The sequence below is a fragment of the Canis lupus genome, chromosome 21 (assembly GCF_003254725.2).
Source record: "Canis lupus dingo isolate Sandy chromosome 21, ASM325472v2, whole genome shotgun sequence".
Lineage (NCBI taxonomy): Eukaryota > Metazoa > Chordata > Mammalia > Carnivora > Canidae > Canis > Canis lupus.
In genome coordinates, this window is record NC_064263.1 from 27,361,386 (window position 1) to 27,384,969 (window position 23,584).

Sequence of the window (23,584 nt, forward strand, 5' to 3'; positions counted from 1 at the left end):
TCTCTGCCTCTCTCTCTCTCTGTATCTCTCATGAATAAATAAATAAAATATTTTTAAAAATAAAGTTTATCATTGCAGGATATTGAGTTTAAGATTCAGCAGTTTGAGTTCAACATGCCAAACTTTCAGAATATCATATCATATCATATCATATCATATCATATCATATCCTCTTCCATCATTTTCCTGCTAACTGGTGTTCCCAGCCTGGAAGCCTTCCACATCTGGATCTCCATTCCCTCCTGCTTTCTCTACATAACCACCCTCTCGAGAAACAGTCTGATCCTCTTTGCCATTGTCACTCAGCCCAGCCTCCATGAACCCATGTATGATTTCCTCTCCATGCTGTCTACCCCTTGGCCTATCCATATCCACCCTGGTCACTATGTTGGGTATATTGTGGTTTGATGCCAGGGAGATCAGCTTTAATGCCTGCTTGTCACAGATATTTTTCATTCAACACTTCACTGTCATGGAATCCTCAGTGCTGTTGATCATGGCCTTTGATCATTTTGTGGCCATCTCTAGTCCTCTTAAATATCCTTCTATCTTAACTGACCTTAAAATAGCACAGGTTGGAGTAGCAGTCATCACCAGGGGGACACTAATACTGACTCCTATGGTGTTGCTTCTCAAATGATTGTCCTTCTGCCACAGCCACGTACTCCACCACTCCTACTGCTTCCACCCTGATATGATGAAGCTCTCATGCACAGATGCCAGGATCAATAGCGTAGTTGGGTTGACAGCCCTGAAGTTCACACCATTGCTGGAGTGAACTCCATCTTCTTTATTTTTTCTTATGTTTTAATCTTTAAGGATGTCCTCAGCATTGCATCTCCAGAAGAGAGGAAGAAAGCCTTCAGCATATGCATCTCACATATTGAGGTTGTTGCTGTATTCTGTATTCCATTGATTAGACTGCCCTTTGTTCACAGGTTTGGGAAATGGGCCCCACCTTATGTATGTACTCTTATTGCCTGCACTTACCTGCTAATCCCCCTGTGTTGAACTCCATCCTCTATAGCATGAAGACCAACAGATACGCAGAGCTGTGTTCAAAGTTCTCCATCCCAGTACAACAAAGAAATAGATGGAGTCTACTTTTAAAAGCTTGAAATTTGTTTTGGATTTAAAGTAGATTGAATTTTGGACTAGAAATTTGAATTTTCCAATTCTGGTCATTGTGTAGGTAAGTACAATGCCATCCAGAGAAGTTAAAATGTTGACTCATGCTTGAGCTGAAAGAATTCCAAAAGATCATTTTAGCTTTAAGTATAAGCTATGAGTTCTCTCTCTCTCTCTCTCTTGCTCTCTCTCTCTTTCCTCAATAGCCACAATATTATTAACATTTACACATTTAGGATAAAATATTTTCAGTGACCTAGACACCAGTGAGCCAGTTTCAGTTTCATATGTGGAATTTTTTTTTTTGAAGAAGGGAATAAAAAGTGTATTGATTGCAAATCACTGAATTTTATCATCTAAATTTGCACATTCTCTATGGTTTTAGGATTGTTCCAGATATTCTTAATTTTCCTCTTGGCCTTCTGCTCTCCCTGACCTTTAATATAATTGGTAGTAGCATCATCAATACATGTTGTACTGCTTTGTCATCAACCTAACCCTTTTTGGTCAGATATACTTACTTTCCCCCAACTCTTCAGGGAAGATTTATAGCACAAGCATTTTGTGAAAAATGATTCTGCTTAATTCAACTCCAATCTGTATGTTTTTTTTCAGAAGTACTAATGTCATGCTTAACACTTATTAAGTCTGCTTTTGGTTTTGGTAAATATCAACTCAAAATAGTTTTTCTTTGAAGATTCAAGAGTACCAGGAACCAAATGCAGAGATATTTTAATCTGGTTGGATATGCAATGCTTTATTTGGACTTTCTCTTCAAGGAATGTTAAAGTCGGTATGTTAATCGTCTCTAGATAGGAAGACAAATCATACCAGTGGTTAACACTGGGAGGATTTAATCCAAGGAATCTGATAAAGTCTAGGTGAACTGATGGCACAAATGGAATGCAGAAATAATAGAGATAATAACTACAGGATGTCACTTCCACCTGTATGTCTGTGGGAACGAAGAGAGGAGTTTGATGTTATGAAAATCTAGAAACTTGGTGGAAGCTCTTCCCAGAGCTGACACTCATACCTATAATGAGGGGGTGCTATCCTACTGGTTGTAGTACCTAAGGAGTGAGAAAATGGACCACAGGGATCCAAGCTCCAAATCTCAGGGAAGGGCACTTTGTAGCTGGAGCTCATGCCACTGGAGCACAGAGGAGGACTGCTCATGGACCTGAAAGTCAGACCCCTGAAAAAGCACCCCACTGGTGTGTGGTTCTGTTTTTTCCAAGGGAGCATGATGAAAATTTCCTGGGAGTGTTGGAAAAAATAAAAGTAGAAAGTGGAACCGGAACCAGTAATGTTGGCATGGTTATGTGGCAATGACAGGAATAGCAAGCAAACATGCTGGGATACTTATCCTTCCAGTAGCTTCCAGTTTCCTTCTCGAATATTTCAGTTAACACAGCTGGCAGAGGATAATTGTGTTTCCTGATTCCCAGCTTACTTATCAAAACAGAGTAGAGAATATTGATTTTAGAGCTGAGGTTCAGTATTTTCATAGCCAGCACAGTTGGGTAACATGCATGTTACACAGTTAAGTTTTATATAGCCATTACAAGGACTTTCTTAGTTGCTCTAATCTAGACTGTTGATCATAGCAACAGTGTCTAGTAAATAAAAGCTATACAAGTGCTTCCACAATTCACCAAGTATTTCTACATTCAATCTTCTGAAAGACTGATAGGTGACAAAGGGGGGATGCTTTTGCTCCTTTAAAAAAAAAAAACAAATTTCTAGTTCTTCTAGGACCACCCAGGTGTTTGTTCAATGACGAACAGTAGAGTTCCAGGCTTTGCCTGTGTCAGCTTCTAATTTGGTTTGCTGGCTACTCATGGAGTTTTCTGCAAAATTTTACATGCTCTTTGTTTTTAGGACACTTGTCATCTTTTCCCAGTTACTTTCACTTCTGTTAACTTTGGATAATTTCTGAAGACTGAGCATATGCCATATCTATTCTCATTGATAGATTTTGATTGGAAACCTGTGCTCATTATTCTCACTTCCCTTCCCGGTGTCATAGATCTGCTCATTCTTCTGTGCTTTTCTTGATGCTCTAGATGTTGACTTAAATGTGCTGATATGGTCCAGTTTCTCTTATATACTGACTTCTAATTGGGTTATAAAATGGAGGGCATGAAGAGAAGAAGGAAGGGTGAGAGGAGAGGTCCTACTTTGATAAATATCTTTTATCCTGTTGGCTCCTGGGCTAGTAATGTTTTCTCACTCTCCCTGGTCTCTAGATCTCTCAGCATCCCCTGTTTGTCTCCTTAACCCCGTCTTCCTTTCTGTAATTAAAACTTTCATTAAAGTCTCTTCATTTAAGTTATCCACGTAGTTTTTGTTTCCTGGTGGTTCTGTAACTGATATGTAGTCTTTAATGAGCGAAGATAATGGCTCCTTGATCTGTCTGGATATACTGCTTCTATTTGAACTTCATTTATAAGTCAGTTTTGAGTATGAGATGCATGAGATGGGTACTAATTAATCTTTTTGTCACCTGAGGCATAAAGTAATGCCTTTTTCTGAGCCTCTCATTCCAGGTCTTAGTACCAAGAGCCTTGCTTCAGACACATAGAAGAAACCAAGTCCAGTCCCACCATGGTGATTCCTAGACATAGAGGGTAATATAGGATTTTCCTCTACATCCTCTCAGGGTCTGGACCAGAAAGTTGGATGGAGTAGACATCTGACATCTTGGCTGGCTGGTCTGTGGGAATCTGGGTACACAACCTGGTATATTTTCTCTAGTGCAAAATATATAGATTGCTGTCTGACAGCCAGAATTCCAGACTGGGAAGGGGGAGAGAAGCTTTGATTATTTCCCAAAATTCCTTCTTTGGACTTTACTATCATAAAATTATAAAGTTGAAAGAATATACTCATTGTTTAGTTTGTGCTTAACCTTCTAGAATCCAAAGTTTATAAGATAAATAGCTATTAAGGATGTAATGTATATAATGATAACTATAGTTAGTATTGCTGTATGGTATATATGAAAGGATTTAAAAGTGAATCCTAGGAGATTTTTTGGTATATATTTTTGTTGGAAGTCAATTTGCCAATATATAGCATAACACCCCGTGCTCATCCCCTCAAATGCCCTCCTCAGTGCCCGTCACCTAATCACCCTAACCCCCTGCCCACCCTCCTTTCCACCACCCCTTGTTCGTTTCCCAGAGTTAGGTGTCTCTCATGTTCTGTCACCCTCACTGATATTTCCCACTCATTTTCTCTCCTTTCCCCCTTATTCCCTTTCACTATTTTTTATATTCCCCAAATGAATGAGACCATATAATGTTTGTCCTTCTACGATTGACTTACTTCACTCAGCATAATACCCTCCAGTTCAATCCACGTTAAAGCAAATGGTCGGTATTTGTCCATTCTGATGGTTGAATAATATTCCACTGTATACATAAATCACATCTTCTTTATCCATTCATCTTTCAGTAGACCGTAGCTCTTTCCACAGTTTGGATATTGTGGACATTGTTGCTATAAACATTGGGGTACAGGTGTCCTGCAGTTTCACTTCATCTATATGTTTGGGATAAATCTCCAGCAGTGCAATTGCTGGGTCGTAGAGCAGTTCTATTTTTAACTCTTTAAGGAACCTCCACACAGTTTTCCAGAGTGGCTGCACCAATTCACATTCCCACCAACAGTGCAAGAGGGTTTCCCTTCCTCCACGTCCTCTCCAATATTTGTTGTTTCCTATCTTGTTAATTTTCACCATTCTCACTGGGGTGAGATGGTCTCTCATTGTGGCTTTGATTTGTATTTCCCTGATGACAAGTGACGCGGAGCATTTTCTCATGTGCTTCTTGGCCATGTCTATGTCTTCCTTTGTGAGATTTCTGTTCATGCCTTTTGCCCATTTCATGATTGGATTGTTTGTTTCTTGGGTGTTGAGTTTAATAAGTTCTTTATAGATCTTGATACTAGCCCTTTATCTTGATATGTCATTTGCAAATATCTTCTCCCATTTTGTAGGTTGTCTTTTAGTTTTCTGCACTGTTTCTTTTGCTGTGCAGAAGCTTTTTATCTTGATTAAGTCCCAATATTATTGTTGCTTTTGTTTCCTTTGACTTCATGGATGGATCTTGCAAGAAATTGCGGTCACCAAGTTCAAAAAGGGTGTTGCCTGTGTTCTACTCTAGGATTTTGATGGATTCTTGTCTCACATTTAGATCTTTCATCCATTTTGAGTTTATCTTTGTGTGTGGTGTAAGAGAATAGTCCAGTTTCACTCTTCTGCACGTGGCTGTCCAGTTTTCCCAGCACCATTTATTGAAGAGATTGTCCTTTTTCCATTCGATAGTCTTTCCTGCTTTGTCGAATATTAGTTGACCATAGAGTTGAGGAGGGCATTTCTGGGTTCTCTAATCTGTTTCATTGATCTATGTGTCTGCTTTTGTGCCAGTACCACACTGTCCTGATGATCACAGCTTCGTAGCACAATCTTAAATCTGACATTGTGATGCCCCTGGGTCTGGTTTTCTTTTTTAATATTCCCCTGGCTATTCGGGGTCTTTTCTGATTCCACACAAATCTTAAGATGATTTGTTCCACTCTCTGAAGAAAGACCATGGTATATTGATAGAGATTGCATTAAATGTGTATATTGCCCTGGGTAGCATTGACATTTTCACAATATTAATTCTTCCAATCCATGAGCATGGAATATTTTTCCATCTCTTTGTGTCTTCCTCAATTTCTTTCAGAACTGTTCTGTTCAGTCTCTTCAATAAATGGTGCTGAGAATATTGGACATCCACATGCGGAAGAATGAAACTAGACCACTCTCTTGCACCATACACAAAGATAAACTCAAAATGGATGAAAGACCTAAATGTGAGACAAGATTCCATCAAAATCCTGGAGGAGAACACTGGCAACAACCTTTTTGAACTTGGCCACAGTAACTTCTTGCAACATACATCCATGAAGGCAAGAGAAACAAAAGCAAAAATGAACTATTGAGACTTCATCAAGATAAGAAGCTTTTGCACAGCAAAAGATACAGTCAACAAAACTAAAAGACAACCTACAGAAAGGGAGAAGACCTTTGCAAATGACGTATCAGATAAAGAGCTAGTATCCAAGATCTATAAAGAACTTATAAAACTCAACACCCAAGAAACAAACAATCCAATCATGAAATGGGCAACAGACATGAACAGAAATCTCACAGAGGAAGACATAGACGTGGCCAAGAAGCACATGAGAAAATGCTCTGCATCACTTGCCATCAGGGAAATGCAAATCAAAACCACAATGAGATAGATACCACCTCCCACCAGTGAGAATGGGGAAAATTAACAAGGCAGGAAACCACAAATGTTGGAGAGGATGTGGAGAAAGAGGAATCCTCTTGCACGGTTGGTGTGAATGTGAACTGGTGCAGCCACTCTGGAAAACTGTGTGGAGGTTCCTCAAAGAGTTAAAAATAGATCTGCCCTACGACCCAGCAATTGCACTGCTGGGTATTTACCCCAAAGATACAGATGCAATGAAATGCCGGGACACCTGCACCCTGATGTTTACAGCAGCAATGTCCACAATAGCCACACTGTGGAAGGAGCCTCGGTGTCCATCAAAAGATGAATGGATAAAGAAGATGTGGTCTATGTATACAATGGAATATTACTTATCCATTAGAAATGACAAATACCCACCATTTGCTTTGACGTGGATGAAACTGGAGGGTATTATGCTGATTGAAATAAGTCAATCAGAGAAGGACAAACATACATGGCCTCATTCATTTGGGGAATATAAAAAATAGTGAAAGGGAATAAAGGGGAAAGGAGAAAAAATGAGTGGGAAATATCAGAAAGGGAGACAGAACATGAAAGACTCCTAACTCTGGGAAACGAAGTAGGGGTGGTGGAAGGGGAGGTGGGCGGGGGGTGGGGGTGACTGTGTGACGGGCACTGAGGGGGGCATTTGAGGGGATGACCACTGGGTGTTATTCTGTATGTTGGCAAATTGAACACCAATAAAAAAATAAATTTATTTAAAAAAAGAACTGTTTTGTTGTTTTTAGGGTATAGATACTTAACCTCTTTGGTTAGGTTTATTGCTAGGTATCTTAGGCTTTTGGGTGCAATTGTAAATGGGATTGACTCCTTAATTTCTCTTATTCAGTCTCATTGTTAGTGTATAGAAATGTCACTGATTTCTGGGCATTGATTTTGTATCCTGCCACACTGCCGAATTGCTGTATGAGTTCTAGCAATCTTGGGGTGGTCTTTTGGGTTTCCTATGAACAGTATCATGTCATCTGCAAAGAGTGAGAGTTTGACTTCTTTGCCAATTTGAATGCCTTTGATATCTTTTGTTGCCTGATTGCTGAGGCTAGGACTTCTAGTTCGATGTTGAATAGCAGTGGTGAGAGGGGACATCCCTGTCTTGTTCCTGATCTTAGGGGAATGGCTCCCAGTGTTTCCCCATTGAGAATGATATTTGTTGTGGGCTTTTTGTAGAGGGCTTTTAAGATGCTGAGGAATGTTTCCTCTATCCCTACTCTCTGAGGAGTTTTGATCAGGAATGGATGCTGTATTTTGTCAAATGCTTTCTCTCCATCTATTGAGAGGATTCTATGATTCTTGTTTTTTTCTCTTGTTGATAGGATCTATCACGTTGATTGCTTTATGAGTGTTGAACCAGCCTTTCATCCCAGGGATAAATCCCACTTGGTCATGGTGAATAATATTCTTAATGTACTGTTGGATCCTATTGGCTAGTATGTTGGTGAGAATTTTTGCATCTGTGTTCATCAGGGATGTTTGTCTATAACTCTCCTCTCTGGTGGGGCCCATGTCTGGTTTTGGAATTAAGACTATTCTGGCCTCATAAAATGAGTTTGGAAGTATTTCATCCCTTTCTATCTTTCGGAACAGCTTTAGTAGAATAGGTATTGTTTCTTTAGATGTTTGATAGAATTTCCTTGGGAAGCCATCTGGGCCTGGACTTTTTTGTCTTGGGAGGTTTTTGATGACTGCTTCAATTTCCTCACTGGTTATTGGCCAGCTCAGGTTTTCTGTCTTCCTGTTCTAGTTTTGGTAGTTTGTGGTTTTCCAGAAATGCGTCCATTTCTTCTAGATTGCCTAATTTATTGGTGTTTAGCTGCTCATGATATGTTTTTAAAATTGTTTGTATTTCCTTGGTATTGGTGGTGATCTCTCCTTTTTCATTCATGATTTTATTAATTAGAGTCTTTTCTCTTTTGTTTTTAATAAGGCTCGCTAATGGTTTATCTATCTTATTAATTCTTTCAAAGAACCAACTCCTCATTTTGTTGATCTGTTCCACAGTTCTTCTGGTCTCTATTTAATTGAGTTCTGCTCGAATCTTTATTAACTCTCTTCTTCTGCTTGGTGTAGGTTTTATTTGCTGTTCTTTGTCCAGTTCCTTTAGGTGCAAGGTTAGCTTGTGTATTTGAGTTGTTTCCAGTTTTTTGAGGTATGCTTGTATTGCCATGTATTTCCCTCAGGACTGCTTTTGCTGTATCCCAAAGATTTTGAATGGTTGTATCTTCATTCTCATTAGTTTCCATGAATCTTTTTAATTCTTCCTTAATTTCCTGGTTGACCCTTTCATCTTTTAGTGGGATGCTCTTTAACCTCCACGTGTTTGAATTTCTTCCAAATTTCATCTTGTGATTTAGTTCTAGTTTCAAAACATTATGGTCTGAAAATTGCAGGGGACAATCCCAATCTTTTTGTATCTGTTGAGACCTGATTTGTGACTCAGTATGTGATCTATTTTGGAGAAAGTTCCATGTGCACTTGAGAAGAATGTGTATTCAGTTGCATTTGGATGTAAAGTTTTGTAAATATCTGTGAAATCCATCTAGTCCAGTGTAGCATTTACAGCCCACGTTTCTTTGGAGATGTTGTGCCTAGAACATCTTTCATTTGTAGAAATCGCTGTGTTAAAGTCTCCCAGTATAAGTGTATTATTAAGTATGTCTTAACTTCCATTATTAATTGATTGATATACTTGGCAGCTCCCATATTAGGAGCATAAATATTCATTATTGTTAGGTCCTCTTGTTGGATAGATCCTTTAAGTATGATATAGTGTCCCTCTTCATCTCTTACTACAGTCTTTGGGATAAACTTAATTTATCTGATATGAGGATGGCTACTCCTGCTTTCTTTTGAAGACCATTTGAATGGTAAATGGTTCTCCAACCTTTCATTTTCAGGCTGTAGTGTCCTTACTTCTAAAATGAGTCTCTTGTAGACAACAAATAGATGGGTTTTGCTTTTTTATCCAGTCTCAATCCCTGTGTCTTTTGATGGGATCATTAAGCCCATTCACATTCAGAGTTACTATTGAAAGATATGAATTTAGTGTCATCATAATACCTATTTAGTCCATGTTTTTGTGGTTATTTCTTTGTGTGTCCTCTTTCTTTTATAGAGTCCCCCTTAATATTTCTTGCAGAGCTGGTTTGGTGGTCATATATTCTTTCAGTTTCTGCCTATCTTGGAAGCTCTTTATCTCTCCTTCTATTCTGAATGAGAGCCTTGCTGGATAGAGTATTCTTGGCTGCAGGTTCTTCTCATTTAGGACCCTGAATATATCCTGCCAGCCCTTTCTGGCCTGCCAGGTCTCTGTGGAGAGGTCTGCTGTTAGCCTAATATTTCTCCCCATATAAGTTAGGGATCTCTTTTCTCTTGCTGCTTTAAGATCTTCTCTTTATCTTTGGAATTTGGAAGTTTCAGTATTAGGTGTCGAGGTGTTGAACAGTTTTTATGGATTTTAAGGGGAGGATCTCTCTATCTCCTGGACCTGAATGCTTGTTTCCCTCCCTGGGTTAGGGATGTTCTCAGCTATGATTTGTTCAAATACACTTTCTGGTCCTCTGTCCCTTTTGGTGCCTTCTGGAACCCCAATTAAATGTAGATTTTTTTCCTCTGAGGCTGTCATTTATTTCCCTTAACCTTTCCTCATGGTCTTTTAATTGTTTTTCTCTTTTTTTCCTCAGCTTCCTTCTTTGCCATCAACTTGTCTTATATGTCACTCACTTGTTCAATCTCATTAACCCTCGTCGTTAGGTACTCCAGTTTGGATTGCATCTCATTTAATTGATGTTTCATTTCAGCCTGATTAGATCTAAATTCTGCAGTCATGAAGTCTCTTGAATCCTTTATGCTTTTTTCCAGAGCCACCAGTAGCTTTATAATTGTGCTTATGAATTGGCTTTCTGACATTGAATTGTAATCCAAATTCTGTTACTCTATGGGAGAGAGGATGTTTCTGATTCTTTCTTTGGTGGTGTTTTCTTCTTTCTAGTCATTTTGCTCAGTTCAGAGTGGCTAAAAATGAGTTGTACTGGAAAAAGGAAGAAAAAAAGGAGAAAAACAAACAAACAAAGAAGGAGGGGTATCCTCTGATTCTATATACTGTAAATCCCTTGACTTCCCCTTGAGTTTTCTAGTACTTCTTGGTCAAGCACATGCTTTTCCCCTGTCCTTCCAGCTGGTCTTCTGAGGGAGGGGCCTGATGTCCTGATTCTCAGGTGTGTGCACCTGGGGGTGCTGCCCAGCCCCCTGCCAGGTGCACAGCTCAGTGGGAGCTGTTTATCCTGTGAGGCCTCTGTTCCCTGGTGGCCCACTCTGTTCCAGGCAGAGGGTGACACAAGGAGGAAGAACAACAGTGCTGGAAGCCAGGTCTCCAGCCCTAGAGTCAGCTCTCGCAGTAAATACCGCAGGTCCCATTCCGCACTGGCCTGGATGCTCTGGGGGCGGGGGGTGGGGCGCTGATCTGCACAGCTCGGGGCCGCTGGGCGCTGGAGCGTCCTGGTTGTCCTGTGCCCTCCCTGCCTCCACCTGTCCCAAAGGCAGCGCCGGATTCTGGTATGTGTCCCCTGGGATCCGGGGCCTGTGCTGCTGGAATCGTGCTCCCAGAGTGTGCAGCCCCCTCTGGCTGGAGCTGCCACCTGAGCTTCTCCCAAGGTCCCGTGGGACACTCGCTCCAGCCCTTCAGCCTGCTCCGCGGGTGTGTGGCGCGTTCCCCTCCGGGGCGCACTTCCTCTGTTAGTGACCCTGGGAATCTGGAGGCTCCACTGCCCCTCCTGGGATCCTGCCCAAGTTCCCTGTGAATGCCTTTCCCTCCTGTAAGAATCTCGTGTGGATTTTTAAAAGTTCCTGCTTCTCTGGGACTGGGCTTTCCAGTCCTGGAGGCTTTTGCCACCTGGCTTTAGCCGGGCTCCTCGCAGGGCCCCTCCCCCACTTGATTCTTTTTCTTTCTTTTCTTTTCTTTTCTTTTCTTTCTTTCTTTCTTTCTTTCTTTCTTTCTTTCTTTTTTTTCTTTCTTTCTTTTTCTTTCTTTCGTCTTTCTTGTTAGAAGCACAAACTCTTCTCTCTGTAGCATTCCAGCTGTTTTCTCTTTAAATCCCAGGCTGAATTAGTAGGTTTTCAGGACGATTTGAAAGTTATCTAGGTAAGTTGGTGGGAACAGGTGACTTGGGGACCCTACTCCTCCACCATTTTGCCCTGCCCACCTATCTGTAAGGCTTTTTTAATTAGGGAATTTAGAAGCTTGTGACAGCCTATATTTATATTTATTTATATCTTTATATAGTCAAAAGTACATAAAGGGGAAAAAAGGATCTTGGCAAAACAGTATAAAGGACAAAATATGGGACACCTGGGTGGCTCAGAAGGTTAAAGATTTGCCTTCAGCTTAGGTCGTAATCTCAGTTTCCTGGGATCAAGCCCTGCATCAGACTCCTTGCTCAGCAGGGAGTCTCCTCCTCCCTCTTCCTCTTCCTTCCCCCCACCCCCCACTCATGCTCTATCAAATGAATAAATAAAATCTCTTTTTTTAAAAAAGACAAAATATGAAAGGAGAGGTCAAGTGTCATTGGGGAAATCATGAAAAATTAATGAAGAGGATATTTAAAGACAAGACTTGACATATAAGTAGAATTTCAAGGTGGAAAGTGGGTGTCATGGTTGAAGTGTAGTCAACAGTGAAGCTTGCTTTTAGGATAGCTGCATGTTCATGAAGGAATAGGTAGAAGACTGGTTTTCTTAGACTGTGGAGTATATGAAAAGAAAAAGAGGTAGATTAAGTTTTAAAGGAAAGTTGAATCCAAGTTGTGGAGGACATTGTCAGAGATAGGAATGGTTACTTCATGTAGTTGGTGTATGAGAAATAAACATGGAAGAGATGCTTATTGATTTGTGATTAAATTTTATTTGTGCTGGATATTTGGAAAATTAATTCAAAGTGAGTTATGTGTGGTTTTAGGTAGAAACAGTAGAAAGACAGGAAGTCAGTCATCTATAGGAATAGGATAACAGAGGTACTGAAAATCTGAATTAGTATTTTGGTGGGAGAAAAGGTAAGGTTGCCTTAGGTAGGACTCATAGAATTGGATGGCACCTAATTTAACCCAACTCTAAAATTGCATGGGTTATAACTCCAATTTATGATCAACTGTCAGACTTTGAAATAGGTCTTTATGGGTCAGGAATTGTTAAATACGAGTTCCCTTGGAACATACAAGTTTGAGCACAGCTTTTTGAATCTGCTTTGTTTTCACACTATAGATGATGGGATTCATCACAGGGGGAATGAGCAAGTAAATATTAGCAATCAGTGTGGGCACATATGGTGGAGAATGTTTTCCAAATCTATGAACAAAAGACAGGCTGATTAAAGGGATGTAGAATATGGCCACGGCCAGGATATGAGAAATGCAGGTGCTAAAGGCCTTTTTCCTTTCCTCCGGGGATGCAATGTTGAGAACTGAGCGAATGATCAGGACATAGGAAAGTAGGATAAAGATAGAGTCCACTCCAGCAGTAGAGATAATTGCTGTTAGTCCGAATGCACTGTTGATCTTTGTGTCTGAACACGAGAGCTTCATTACATCAGGATGGAAGCAGTAGGAATGATGGAGCACATAACTTCGGCAGAATGATAGACGCTTAAGAAGCAAGACTAGTGGTGTCAGAATGACAGTCCCCCTGATAATGACTGCCAAACCAATCTGTGTGATCCTTGCATGAGTTAGAATGGTAGCATATCTCAAGGGGTTGGAAATGGCCACAAAACGGTCAAAAGCCATAGCCAGGAGCACTGAAGATTCCATGAACGTGAAGAGGTGAATGAAGAACATTTGTGATAAGCAAGCATTAAAGCTGATCTCCCGGGCATTGAGCCAGAATATTCCTAGTACTGTCACCAGTGTAGAGATGCATAAGCCAATGTCAGTGGTGGACAACATGGAGAGGAAATAGTACATGGGCTCATGGAGGCTTGGCTCAGTGAGGACTACAAACAGGATCAGGGTATTCCCAGAAAGAGCAGTTAAATAGAGGCAACAGAAGGGGATTGAGATCCAGGCATGGGCCCACTCAAGTCCAGGGACCCCAGTCAAGAGGAAAGTAGGAAAAGTAGAATTATAGAAAATTGGCATTATGATCTGCAGAAGCTGAATTCTCTTGTAATATCTTGATTTTCTAAATTTAGAATTTTAAAATTACTTTTAAAGTTTAGTACACATTTAGTAAAGTGCTCAAAACTTTAGAATACAGCTTAATTAGTACAGCTTAATGTATCTGTGTGCACTCGTATAACCACTTTCAAGATAACTGATAGAACATTACCAGCAACCCAGGCTTCCTAATGCCTCATCCTCATCAATATCCTCTGCTGTTATAATCATTAGTCTGACTTCGATTACCATAATTACTTTTCCCTGTTCTTGATCTTGATATAAACAGAATCATGCAGTATGTACTAATTTCATCTGGCTCCTTTCACTCAATATTATGTCTGTAGGATTCATCACTGAAATAAGATATTTAATTAAGTTCAATTTAATTTCATACTTAGCTAAATTTGTTGTTTATCACTAATTTGGACTCATCAGTATTTTTTGTTAAATTTTTATCCTTCAACTGGATTATGAATTTATACTTATTAATATGGTCTTATGAGAATAAGAGTTTATTTTTAGCTAATCTTTGCTTAGTAGAATTATTTACTCATAGAAGGTAGTAAATATGTTTTTGCTAATTTCTGTTTTATTTGCTTTTCCTTAAATACTCTAATGATGAGTAGGTCCAATCCTAAAAAAGTAATTAGTTTTGTCTTGGAATTTTAGAATTATTAAACTCAATTTTCTAAATGAAAATTTATTTTAACTTAGCCAGAAAACATCTCTTTTCATGGATAACCTAAAAATCCACATTAGATAATGCCAGTTCATGCTGTCTCACCCTCATTACTAGAGGGAAGTGAAGGAAGTTGCTTCAGTTTCTATGGATCTGAAGCTTAATACTCTTCTTAATTAGTAAACTAAAATACTGGCTTGTTTACCATAATGTAACCTGCCTCTGTTGTGGTAAATATCAATGAGGAAAATGATAATCTTTTGTATACCCTGGTCTTTAATCTGACTTTTGATTTCTTATTGGGTTATCTGAATATATATTATGTGAAAAAAATATATATATTATGTGAATGATAAGATGTTCCATATAATGTTCTAAGTATTTTGCTAGATAATTCATTTGACTCTTGGAAAACCTAAGGGAGAAGTATTTTTATTTGTTATAGATGTATAAGGTGAAGTTTAGAAGTTTGGTTAAATAGCTGAAGATCATAAAATTTGAAGGTACTGATGTTGGGAATCAGAGAAAATAAGACTTTAGAACCTGTGCTATTAGCAACTACACTGCACTTTTCAATAATAATAATGATATAGTAACAATAATAATGATATAATTCTACTTCTATTTCTACTATAATAATTATAATACCCTATCAATAAATAAGGAAAATGTGTTAGAGATATCTATGTTTGCAATAAATAAGGAAAATGTGTTAGAGATATCTATGTTTGCAAATCTCCTAATTATTTAACATTTCTATGGTTCAGAGTCAAAACAATTTTATTTCAGAATAGCATACATATTGCATGATACATAAATAAACTAATGAGACTTAATTTTAGCAAATTGTAAGTTCTTAAGGATATTATCAGATGCTAATTTAAATTAATCCATTGGATGCTATAATTTACATTAACCCATGGTGGGGGTGCCTGGGTAGCTCAGTCAGTTAAACGTCCAACTCTTGGTTTCAGCTCACATCATTATCTCAGGGTTGTGAGATTTAGCCCCACCTTGGGCTTCATACTCAGCATGAGATCTACTTGAGATTCTCTCTCCCTCTCCCTCTGTCCTTCCCACTTATGTTCTCTCTCTTTCTCAAATAAATAAATCCTTAAAAAAAAAACCTCTTAAGGATCTCCATTGTTCCTTTAGAAGCCATCCATGATAATTTCTATTAAGTATGCCCATTTATCTACAATTTTATGATCTAATTGGCTACATAACTCACTTATGGATATAGATAAAAATTAGTTTGACTATTTCAATAAACATATTGTCTATTTCTGCATTCTTTCAATTCCGTAGGCATTCTATGTACAATGTTTTTATTCATTTATTTTCCTAATTTAGTATACTTCTATTTATCCCAGGCTAATCCCTTAAATATTAGATCCATGTATCTCTTTGATTTTTCTGCTTATATCTTTTTTTATAAAGATTTTATTTATTTGTTTGTTTATTTATTTATTTATTTATTTATTTATTTATTTATTTATTTATTCATAAGACACAGAGCGAGAGAGAGGCAGAGACATAGGCAGAGGGAGAAGCAGGCTCCATGCAGGGAGCCCGACATGGAACCCGATCCCGGGACTCCAGGATTGTGCCCTGGGCCGAAGGCAGGCACCAAACCTCTGAGCCACCCAGGGATCCCCTTTGCTTAAATAGCTTAATGTCAACTTGAGCACAACATGACTGTGTCTGAATTAGCCCCCAGAACCCCCACAACTTGTATGTTCTGTTTTCCTCATTTCAATAGAAGAGCTATAGATCTGTGATAGCATGATTTTTCAGATTGTCTGACCCAGAAATCTAAATGTGCTTTCACCTCACATTTGTTAATCATCAATTTCTGTCTGTACTGCAATTGTTTGTAATTTATACAGCACATTTATTTCAGAATTTTCTTTCAAAGATTTAAGATACACTTCCATTTTAAAGTAATTTTAGCCAGTATTACCTGAAACAGTTTTCCCCAACTTTCTATACATTTTTGATAAAGATAAAAGATAAAAGACCAAAGAAGTAAAAATGCTAAAACTGAAGTCCTATATCCAAGATATTTTGAGGGTGATTAACTCATAACTGAGGAATATGGAGATCTATTGAGTCAAAATGCAGGACAGCACTTAAGCAATCAAGGAAAAGTAAAACACCTCTATTCTTTTAGGAAGGAAAATTACAGTCTGATTTTCTAGAGTACTAGTCATTTCATATAAAGAAAAGTTTGGAGTTATATCCTGCTGCTGAGGAAAATCAGTTACCATCACATGATGGTCTGTCAAAAACAATGAATAACAATACAATATCCCTAGAAAGGCAAAATGCTTTGCCATCATTGAAAATGCCTGGATTCAGTTAATTTACTTATCCATTCAGAGAACCATTTGAGAGAGTCCTTCATTGTATCTTTCTGAATTTAGGAATGTTACAAAGTTAACCACTTACACAGAGAGTAAGCAGTTCCTGTATCCTGTGAACATGCTGACCTGAGAGGTATTGTAGTCTCCATGTCCAGAGCCTGGGCTGAAATATGCTCTAAGTGAAAGGTTGGAAGACCAGTGAGAGGGTAGCCCTAGTAGTATTCTTAGTGAGAAGAGAAAATACTGAACCAGGTTCTCTGCCTGTTGTTGCTGTAGTTCCATAGCACCATTAATAGGCTATAACTAACATTCTCAGCTTTTTGGTGAGAAGACTTTGGTTCAGAGTGAAGGTTCCCCTAGACAGGATAATAGGGCCTATGTGTTAATCCAGGTCTGTCTGATTCTCTAAGTATACTCATTTCACCATGTCATACTGCTTCTGGTGTCTAGTCAAAATTAAAAAGAAACAAATCAGATTGCTGCAGATTTGAGAAACTGAGTAGAATAGTCATGTTATAGTTAAGTGTAAACCAATTAGAAATATAAGTAAAACAATAGATATACCAGTGATTTTGGGCTTTGGTTATTATATGTGTCAGAAAATATATACATTAGAAGAAGCTCAGTTTTGCTATGATTAGCTAAACAGATGAGGACAAAATGTCTTTATGGAATTTGTAATTTCTGAATATGTATCAGTCAGGTTCCTGGAAATGAGCCAAACATTGGAGAGTAAATGTAATCAGTGGCTCTGAGGGTTTGGAGATCAGAGGCCAGGGGTAAGTGGGGAGAGTCTTACCTTCAAGATGTGGAAAATTAGAAAGGATTCAAATAAGATGTTGAAGGAGCAATGCCAGAGACTAAATGAATTATTGTCTTTAACTTCACTTCCAAGAAATCTTTCCTTATATTTATCTAAGCTAAATTACTCATGATGGAGCTGAAAGTCCTCAGATATTTTATTATAGACACAATGAAGTACTGGTTCTGATCCGAGCAGCTGCTTGACTTGGCCTTTAGACAAGGAAAGGAGCTTCTCTTACTCTTATATAGAGTGGGGCATATTAAGGTCACCTATTTACCTCTATGTATGGAAAATTTTTATAAAGAACGTTAATGGTGTAATAATTTACCCAACTAGGATAAATATACCCTTGGGGGATTTCAGTGCCATTCTATTATGCTTCACCTCTCTGCCGCCAAGTTATTTAACTGGCACCAGGGACTGTGGATGCTCCAACAGGCAAAGAACCAAAGAAAAATAAACATTGACATGGTAACTCTGTGTTTATGTGTTTTAATTAAAAAATGAAATTGAATCATTACTTTGAACATGGATACAACATTTAAGATGAGGATCCAATATTTCTTCTTGACTTTTATTCTATGTTTCTTGAAAATAGTCTATTATATAGATTATTGTGTACAACTAAGTGGAATAACAAATACTTTGAAAGTATCTCCAGATAATAGCATAGTGCCAAGTACATAGTACATATGAATGAAGTATTTGTTAAAACGAGTAAATGGATTCCTACCATTCAGAAACCAACAGTAAAATAGAATTGCAAAGTCAAGGGGTTCCATGAAGGTTACCCTTTCAATAGAAGGAAGATTTGTCAGCATAACCACTCAAATGGAAGCAACTCCATTTGAGGAAAAAAAAAAAGGTAGATTGGCTCTTCTTCAGGGATTATGTTAATTAACATCTGTATAGTGATTGATTTTTCCGAGTAATTTCAGGTACGTTATCTTATTTAGTCTTAGTTGTTCAGTCTAAAACAAACATTTGTAATTTATCTGACAAATACTGATAAACATAGTACTTGACACAAAATCAGTGGTCAATAGTGTTTATCAAATTAATTTATCCCTCACTCTTGCAGATCCATTTCACAGTCTAGGAAAAAGAATCATAAATAAGCAAAATAGAAGCCATGTTATTCAACTCTATTTTGATTGATGATTAGGCTAATTAGCTAATAAAGTTGGTTAAATATAGGAATCATAAAAGTAATTTTAAAGTACGTTAAACATTTTATTTTAACCTGAGTCTTAAATGTGTAATTTATTCATCATTGTTTATGTAGAGTTAGGGCCTTTCAATGTAGTTTTGCAAATTGCAATTTTATATTACTTGCTAATTGGAGAAAGAGCTATGAGTGTTCAACTGGCTACTAGCATTACTCAGTATGTTCTATAGAGGGAATACATATTGCTGTATGATTTAGCAATCTTATTCAGTAGAACTTTTGTGGAAATCTTTTTTTTAAACCATTTTATTGAGGTTTGATTGACATATAGAAAGCTGTATATATTTAATATGTATAACTTGATGGATTTGGGAATAAGTATACAACCATGAAACCATTATCATCATAAAGGCCATAAAAATATGTTACCTCCAAAAGTTTTCTCCCACCCCTTTTAGTATTATTTTGTGTATGTATGTATGTGGTAAAACATTTACCACAATACCTACCTTTTCACATAATACCTTTTCACAACAGGTGGGTGAAAAGATGCTTGACATTAATAATCATCAAACAAATCAAAATCACAATAAGATATCATCTAACACTTATTAGGATGCCTACCATTGGGGAAAAAAGCAGCAAAAAATAAAAGATAACAAATGTTGGTGAATATGTGGAGAAAAGGGAATGCTGGTACACTATTGGTGGGAATTTAAATTGGCACAGCCACTATAGAAGATAGTATGGAGGATTCTCAAAAAAACTTAAAAAGAACTAGTATATGATCCAACAATTCCATTTCTGGGTATTTATCCAAAGGAATTGAAATCAGGATCTCAAAGTGAGATTTGCTCTCCCATAATTATTGCATAGAAATCTTTATATTTAAAATTTTTTGTACATTTTTAGAAAAGTGGAAACACAGGGGGAAAAAGAAACTCATCAAATATGGCAGGCAAATAGTTGAAGCATCTCCATTTTTGAGAGAAGCAGGGTAGTAGAGTTCTAAAACTCCTATATTATGCAACCAGAAAACTTTGCTCTGCTAATAATGAAAAAAAAAAAAAACCACACCATAGAATGATGAACTAGATTATCTTTGAAAATTTTAAAGAAAAGTACCCAGGAATAGAATATAATGTTTTTCTGGTTGGCAGAATTCATGTACAACTTGGACAGCAAGAGAAGCTATTGAAGTTTTTTTTTTTAATTTTTATTTATTTATGATAGTCACACAGAGAGAGAGAGAGGCAGAGACACAGGCAGAGGGAGAAGCAGGCTCCATGCACCGGGAGCCCGACGTGGGATTCGATCCCGGGTCTCCAGGATCGTGCCCTGGGCCAAAGGCAGGCGCCAAACCACTGCGCCACCCAGGGATCCCGCTATTGAAGATTTTAAGCAATGTTGTGATTCTATTATAAGATTGATCTGATATTTGCATAGAAGGTAAATTAGAATCAAGGGAGATTGAAAGTGGGGCCACCTGGTAGAGTGTGCTTATAGTACGGCAGATTCTGAAGATACTGAATAGTGGAGTTGGAAATGAGAAAAGTATACTAAGTGCAGCAGCAAAGAAGTTACATTTATGTTATGTTACCACTTTCAGTGTGGAAAGACATGTTGCCAAGGGTGGGAGGAGGCTGGTAGGGTTTTTGCAAAGTAAAACTTTTAATCACTTTACATTCTTCACTATCAAGTATGATTTCACTCATCAACAGAAGGATCAGATCGTAAATGAAACAAAATAAATTTGGCTTTGGACTTGCTAAATTTTAGATACTGAAAGGACTCATGGATCAGTTTGGTAGGAAATGTTTCATGAGGGACACCTGGGTGGCTCAGTGGTTGAGCCTCTGCCTTTGGCTCAGGTGGTGATCACAGGGTCCTGGGATTGAGTCCCACATCAGGCTCTCCAGGGGAGCCTATGTCTCTGCCTTTTGTGTCTCTCATAAATGAATAAGCAAACAAACAAACAAACAAACTTTAAAAAAAAGAAATGTTTAATGAGAGTATATGTCCTTGGAGATCATGTTTTATTTGTTCTTACATGTAGTAGGTGTTGATAAATATTCATTGAATTAATAATGAACAAATTACAATTTTGTGGAAATTAGTTTTGCGTAATGGATTTTTCTGTCTGCTTCATGTAGGGCAATGAGTACAGAAACATAGAGTTAAGATGCTATGGACATTTGGTAATTGTTTTTGCATATTTTCTTCAATTTTCATAAATTTTCCCAGACTAAGAATTATGCTTTCTTTTATTTTTAAAGATTTTATTTATTTATTCATGAGAGACACAGAGACAGAGGTAGAGACCCAGGCAGAGGGAGAAACAAGCTCCATGCAGGGAGCCAGATGTGGGACTCAATCCTGGGACTCCGGGATCACGTCCTGAGCCAAAGGCAGTTGCTCAACCACTGAGCAACCCAGGTGTCCCTAAGAATTATGTTTTCTTAAGGTTTAATGGTATATAGTATTATTTATTATTAATAGCAAAGCATCTGGCATTATATTGAATTTATAAAACACTAATTGTCAGAATAAGTAATTCTTTAATATAGTAAACATGAAAATTTCATGAAGAATCTAAATGTAGACACGAGGGACATTTTATTGTTTCTGTGTCTAACAAAGTAGATTTTTAATCTTGATCATTTTTTAATTATTGCTTCAGAATATCTGAATGTGTCTCTTCTGCCCTGAAGGAAAGATATGACATGCTAATATATGTACTTACATTTTATAAATTTACATAACTGTCTTGTTATTCATCTAATCGGTGATTTTGTAATCCTTGGTACTTTTGCCTTGAGGAGTTTTGCTAAAGGGAAATTTTCACATTTAAAATATCAGAAAGGGAGTCAGAACATGGAAGACTCCTAACTCTGGGAAACGAACGACCTAGGGGTGGTGGAAGGGGAGAAGGGCAGGGGGTGGAGGTGACTGGTTGGCGGGCACTGAGGGGGCACTTGATGGGATGAGCACTGGGTGTTATTCTGTATGTTGGCAAATTGAACACCAATAAAAAACAAATTTATTATTAAAAAAAAACCCACAATGAGATACCACCTCACACCAGTGCGAATGGGGAAAATTAACAAGGCAGGAAACCACAAATGTTGGAGAGGATGCGGAGGAAAGGGAACCCTCTTGCACTGTTGGTGGGAATGTGAACTGGTGCAGCCACTCTGGAAAACTGTGTGGAGGTTCCTCAAAGAATTAAAAATAGATTTGCCCTACGACCCAGCAATTGCACTTCTGGGGATTTACCCCAAAGATACAGATGCAATGAAACGCCGGGACACCTGCACCCCGATGTTTCTAGCAGCAATGTCCACAATAGCCAAACTGTGGAAGGAGCCTCGGTGTCCATCAAAAGATGAATGGATGAAGAAAATGTAGTTTATGTATACAATGGAATATTACTCAGCCATTAGAAATGACAAATACCCATCATTTGCTTCGACGTGGATGGAACTGGAGGGTATTATTCTGAGTGAAGGAAGTCAGTCGGAGAAGGACAAACATTATATGTTCTCATTCATTTGGGGAATATAAAAAATAGTGAAAGGGAATAAAGGGAAAGGAGAAAAAATAAGTGGAAATTATCAGAAAGGGAGATAGAACATGGAAGACTCCTAACTCTGGGAAACGAACTAGGGATGGTGGAAGGGGAGGAGGATGGGAGGTGGGGGTGACTGGGTGGCGGGCACTGAGGTGGGCACTTGACGGGATGAGCACTGGGTGTTATTCTGTATGTTGGCAAATTGAACACTAATAAAAAATAAATTAAAAAAAATAAAATATTCTTCTGCTTAGTCAACCATTTAATTCTTAGGATATTTGTCATTAATCAAATGTTCTTAATGCACTATTTTGGATAAAAGGCAGGTATTTGAGTGGTGTTGGGTAGTTCTTTGGTAAAATATTTTCCCTTTTCTGGTAGACCCAAACATAGAAGTAGGCCCAATATAGTCCTGTACACATGAACCTGATTAAGTAATACTAGGGACTTAGATACCTGACTCAAGAAGGTCAATCAAATATTTTCTCATGAGAATTTTTAATTTTTTATTTTATATAGAGAGATAGAGAGTGCACAAGCAGGGGTTGGGTAGGGCCAGAGTGAGGGGGAGAGAGAATCTTGAGCAGGCTCCATGCCCAGCAAGGAGGCCAACATGGGGCTTGATCTCATGACCTTGAGATCATGATATGAGTCAAAATCAAGAGTCAAATGCTTAACTGACTGAGCCACCCAGGCATGCCTTCTTATGAGAATTTTTAACAGTGAATTTCAAAATAATTTCTGGGTTATAGAAAAGCTGCAAAAACAATACTAAAATTTTCATATCCTTCACTTTGGTATTCAATTTTCTGAGTATTTGAAACTTCAAGGGAAGCCCATGATCCTGAGAAATGGCAGACTGTTAAACTTCTGCTGAGCAGCCCAGAGCTGCTCTGGCTTCTCTGTCTCAAGGTGTGATTCTTTGGCTCCTTGTATTGCCCTACATAGTTTCCTCTTAATTTAATAGATATGGTTATTGTTAAATGTGCCCTTCAAATTTCTGATTAACTCAGTGGTCCTAGTTTTCATCTCTTAATTCATCATCACATTCCCCAGAGGTCACATTTCCATGAACTGCTTTCAGCTAATGACTGAATGTAGTCGGGAAACTAGGGCAGGCCCATTCATAGAAGGTGCAGGACACTTCTGATAGATGACTTTGACTTGAGGATAGCCAACGGCCTTGAATAACTGTTTAGAACTGCCTGACAATCTCAGATGTTTCTTTGTACCAAAACCTCTTTCCTTATTTTCTCCCTAACTCAAGGTGAAGTTTATATCAATGTATGACAGTTCTTCTTATCCATTCTTGTCTCCTTGTTACCTAGCACCTTGTTGGCTCTTTGTCTATTTTGCTTCAGGGATGTCATGCTCTATTAACCATACTCA

The 23,584-nt window shown here is 38.1% G+C and overlaps 1 protein-coding gene and 1 pseudogene across 1 annotated transcript; one reads left to right on the forward strand and one right to left on the reverse strand.

Moving 5' to 3' along the window:
• Nucleotides 1–114: 114 nt before the first annotated feature.
• On the forward strand, nt 115–1,093 carry LOC112667319 (olfactory receptor 51F2-like; annotated as a pseudogene).
• Nucleotides 1,094–12,640: 11,547 nt separating this feature from the next.
• On the reverse strand, nt 12,641–13,585 carry LOC112667837 (olfactory receptor 51F2-like). Its single transcript, XM_025459893.3, has one exon. It carries the CDS (start codon nt 13,583–13,585, stop codon nt 12,641–12,643), a length of 945 nt encoding a protein of 314 aa, XP_025315678.1.
• Nucleotides 13,586–23,584: the final 9,999 nt, after the last annotated feature.

Bases quoted from the DNA above. Each gene is read 5' to 3' on its own strand.
- LOC112667837 (XM_025459893.3), bottom strand. From the start codon at position 13,585: ATGCCAATTTTCTATAATTCTACTTTTCCTACTTTCCTCTTGACTGGG.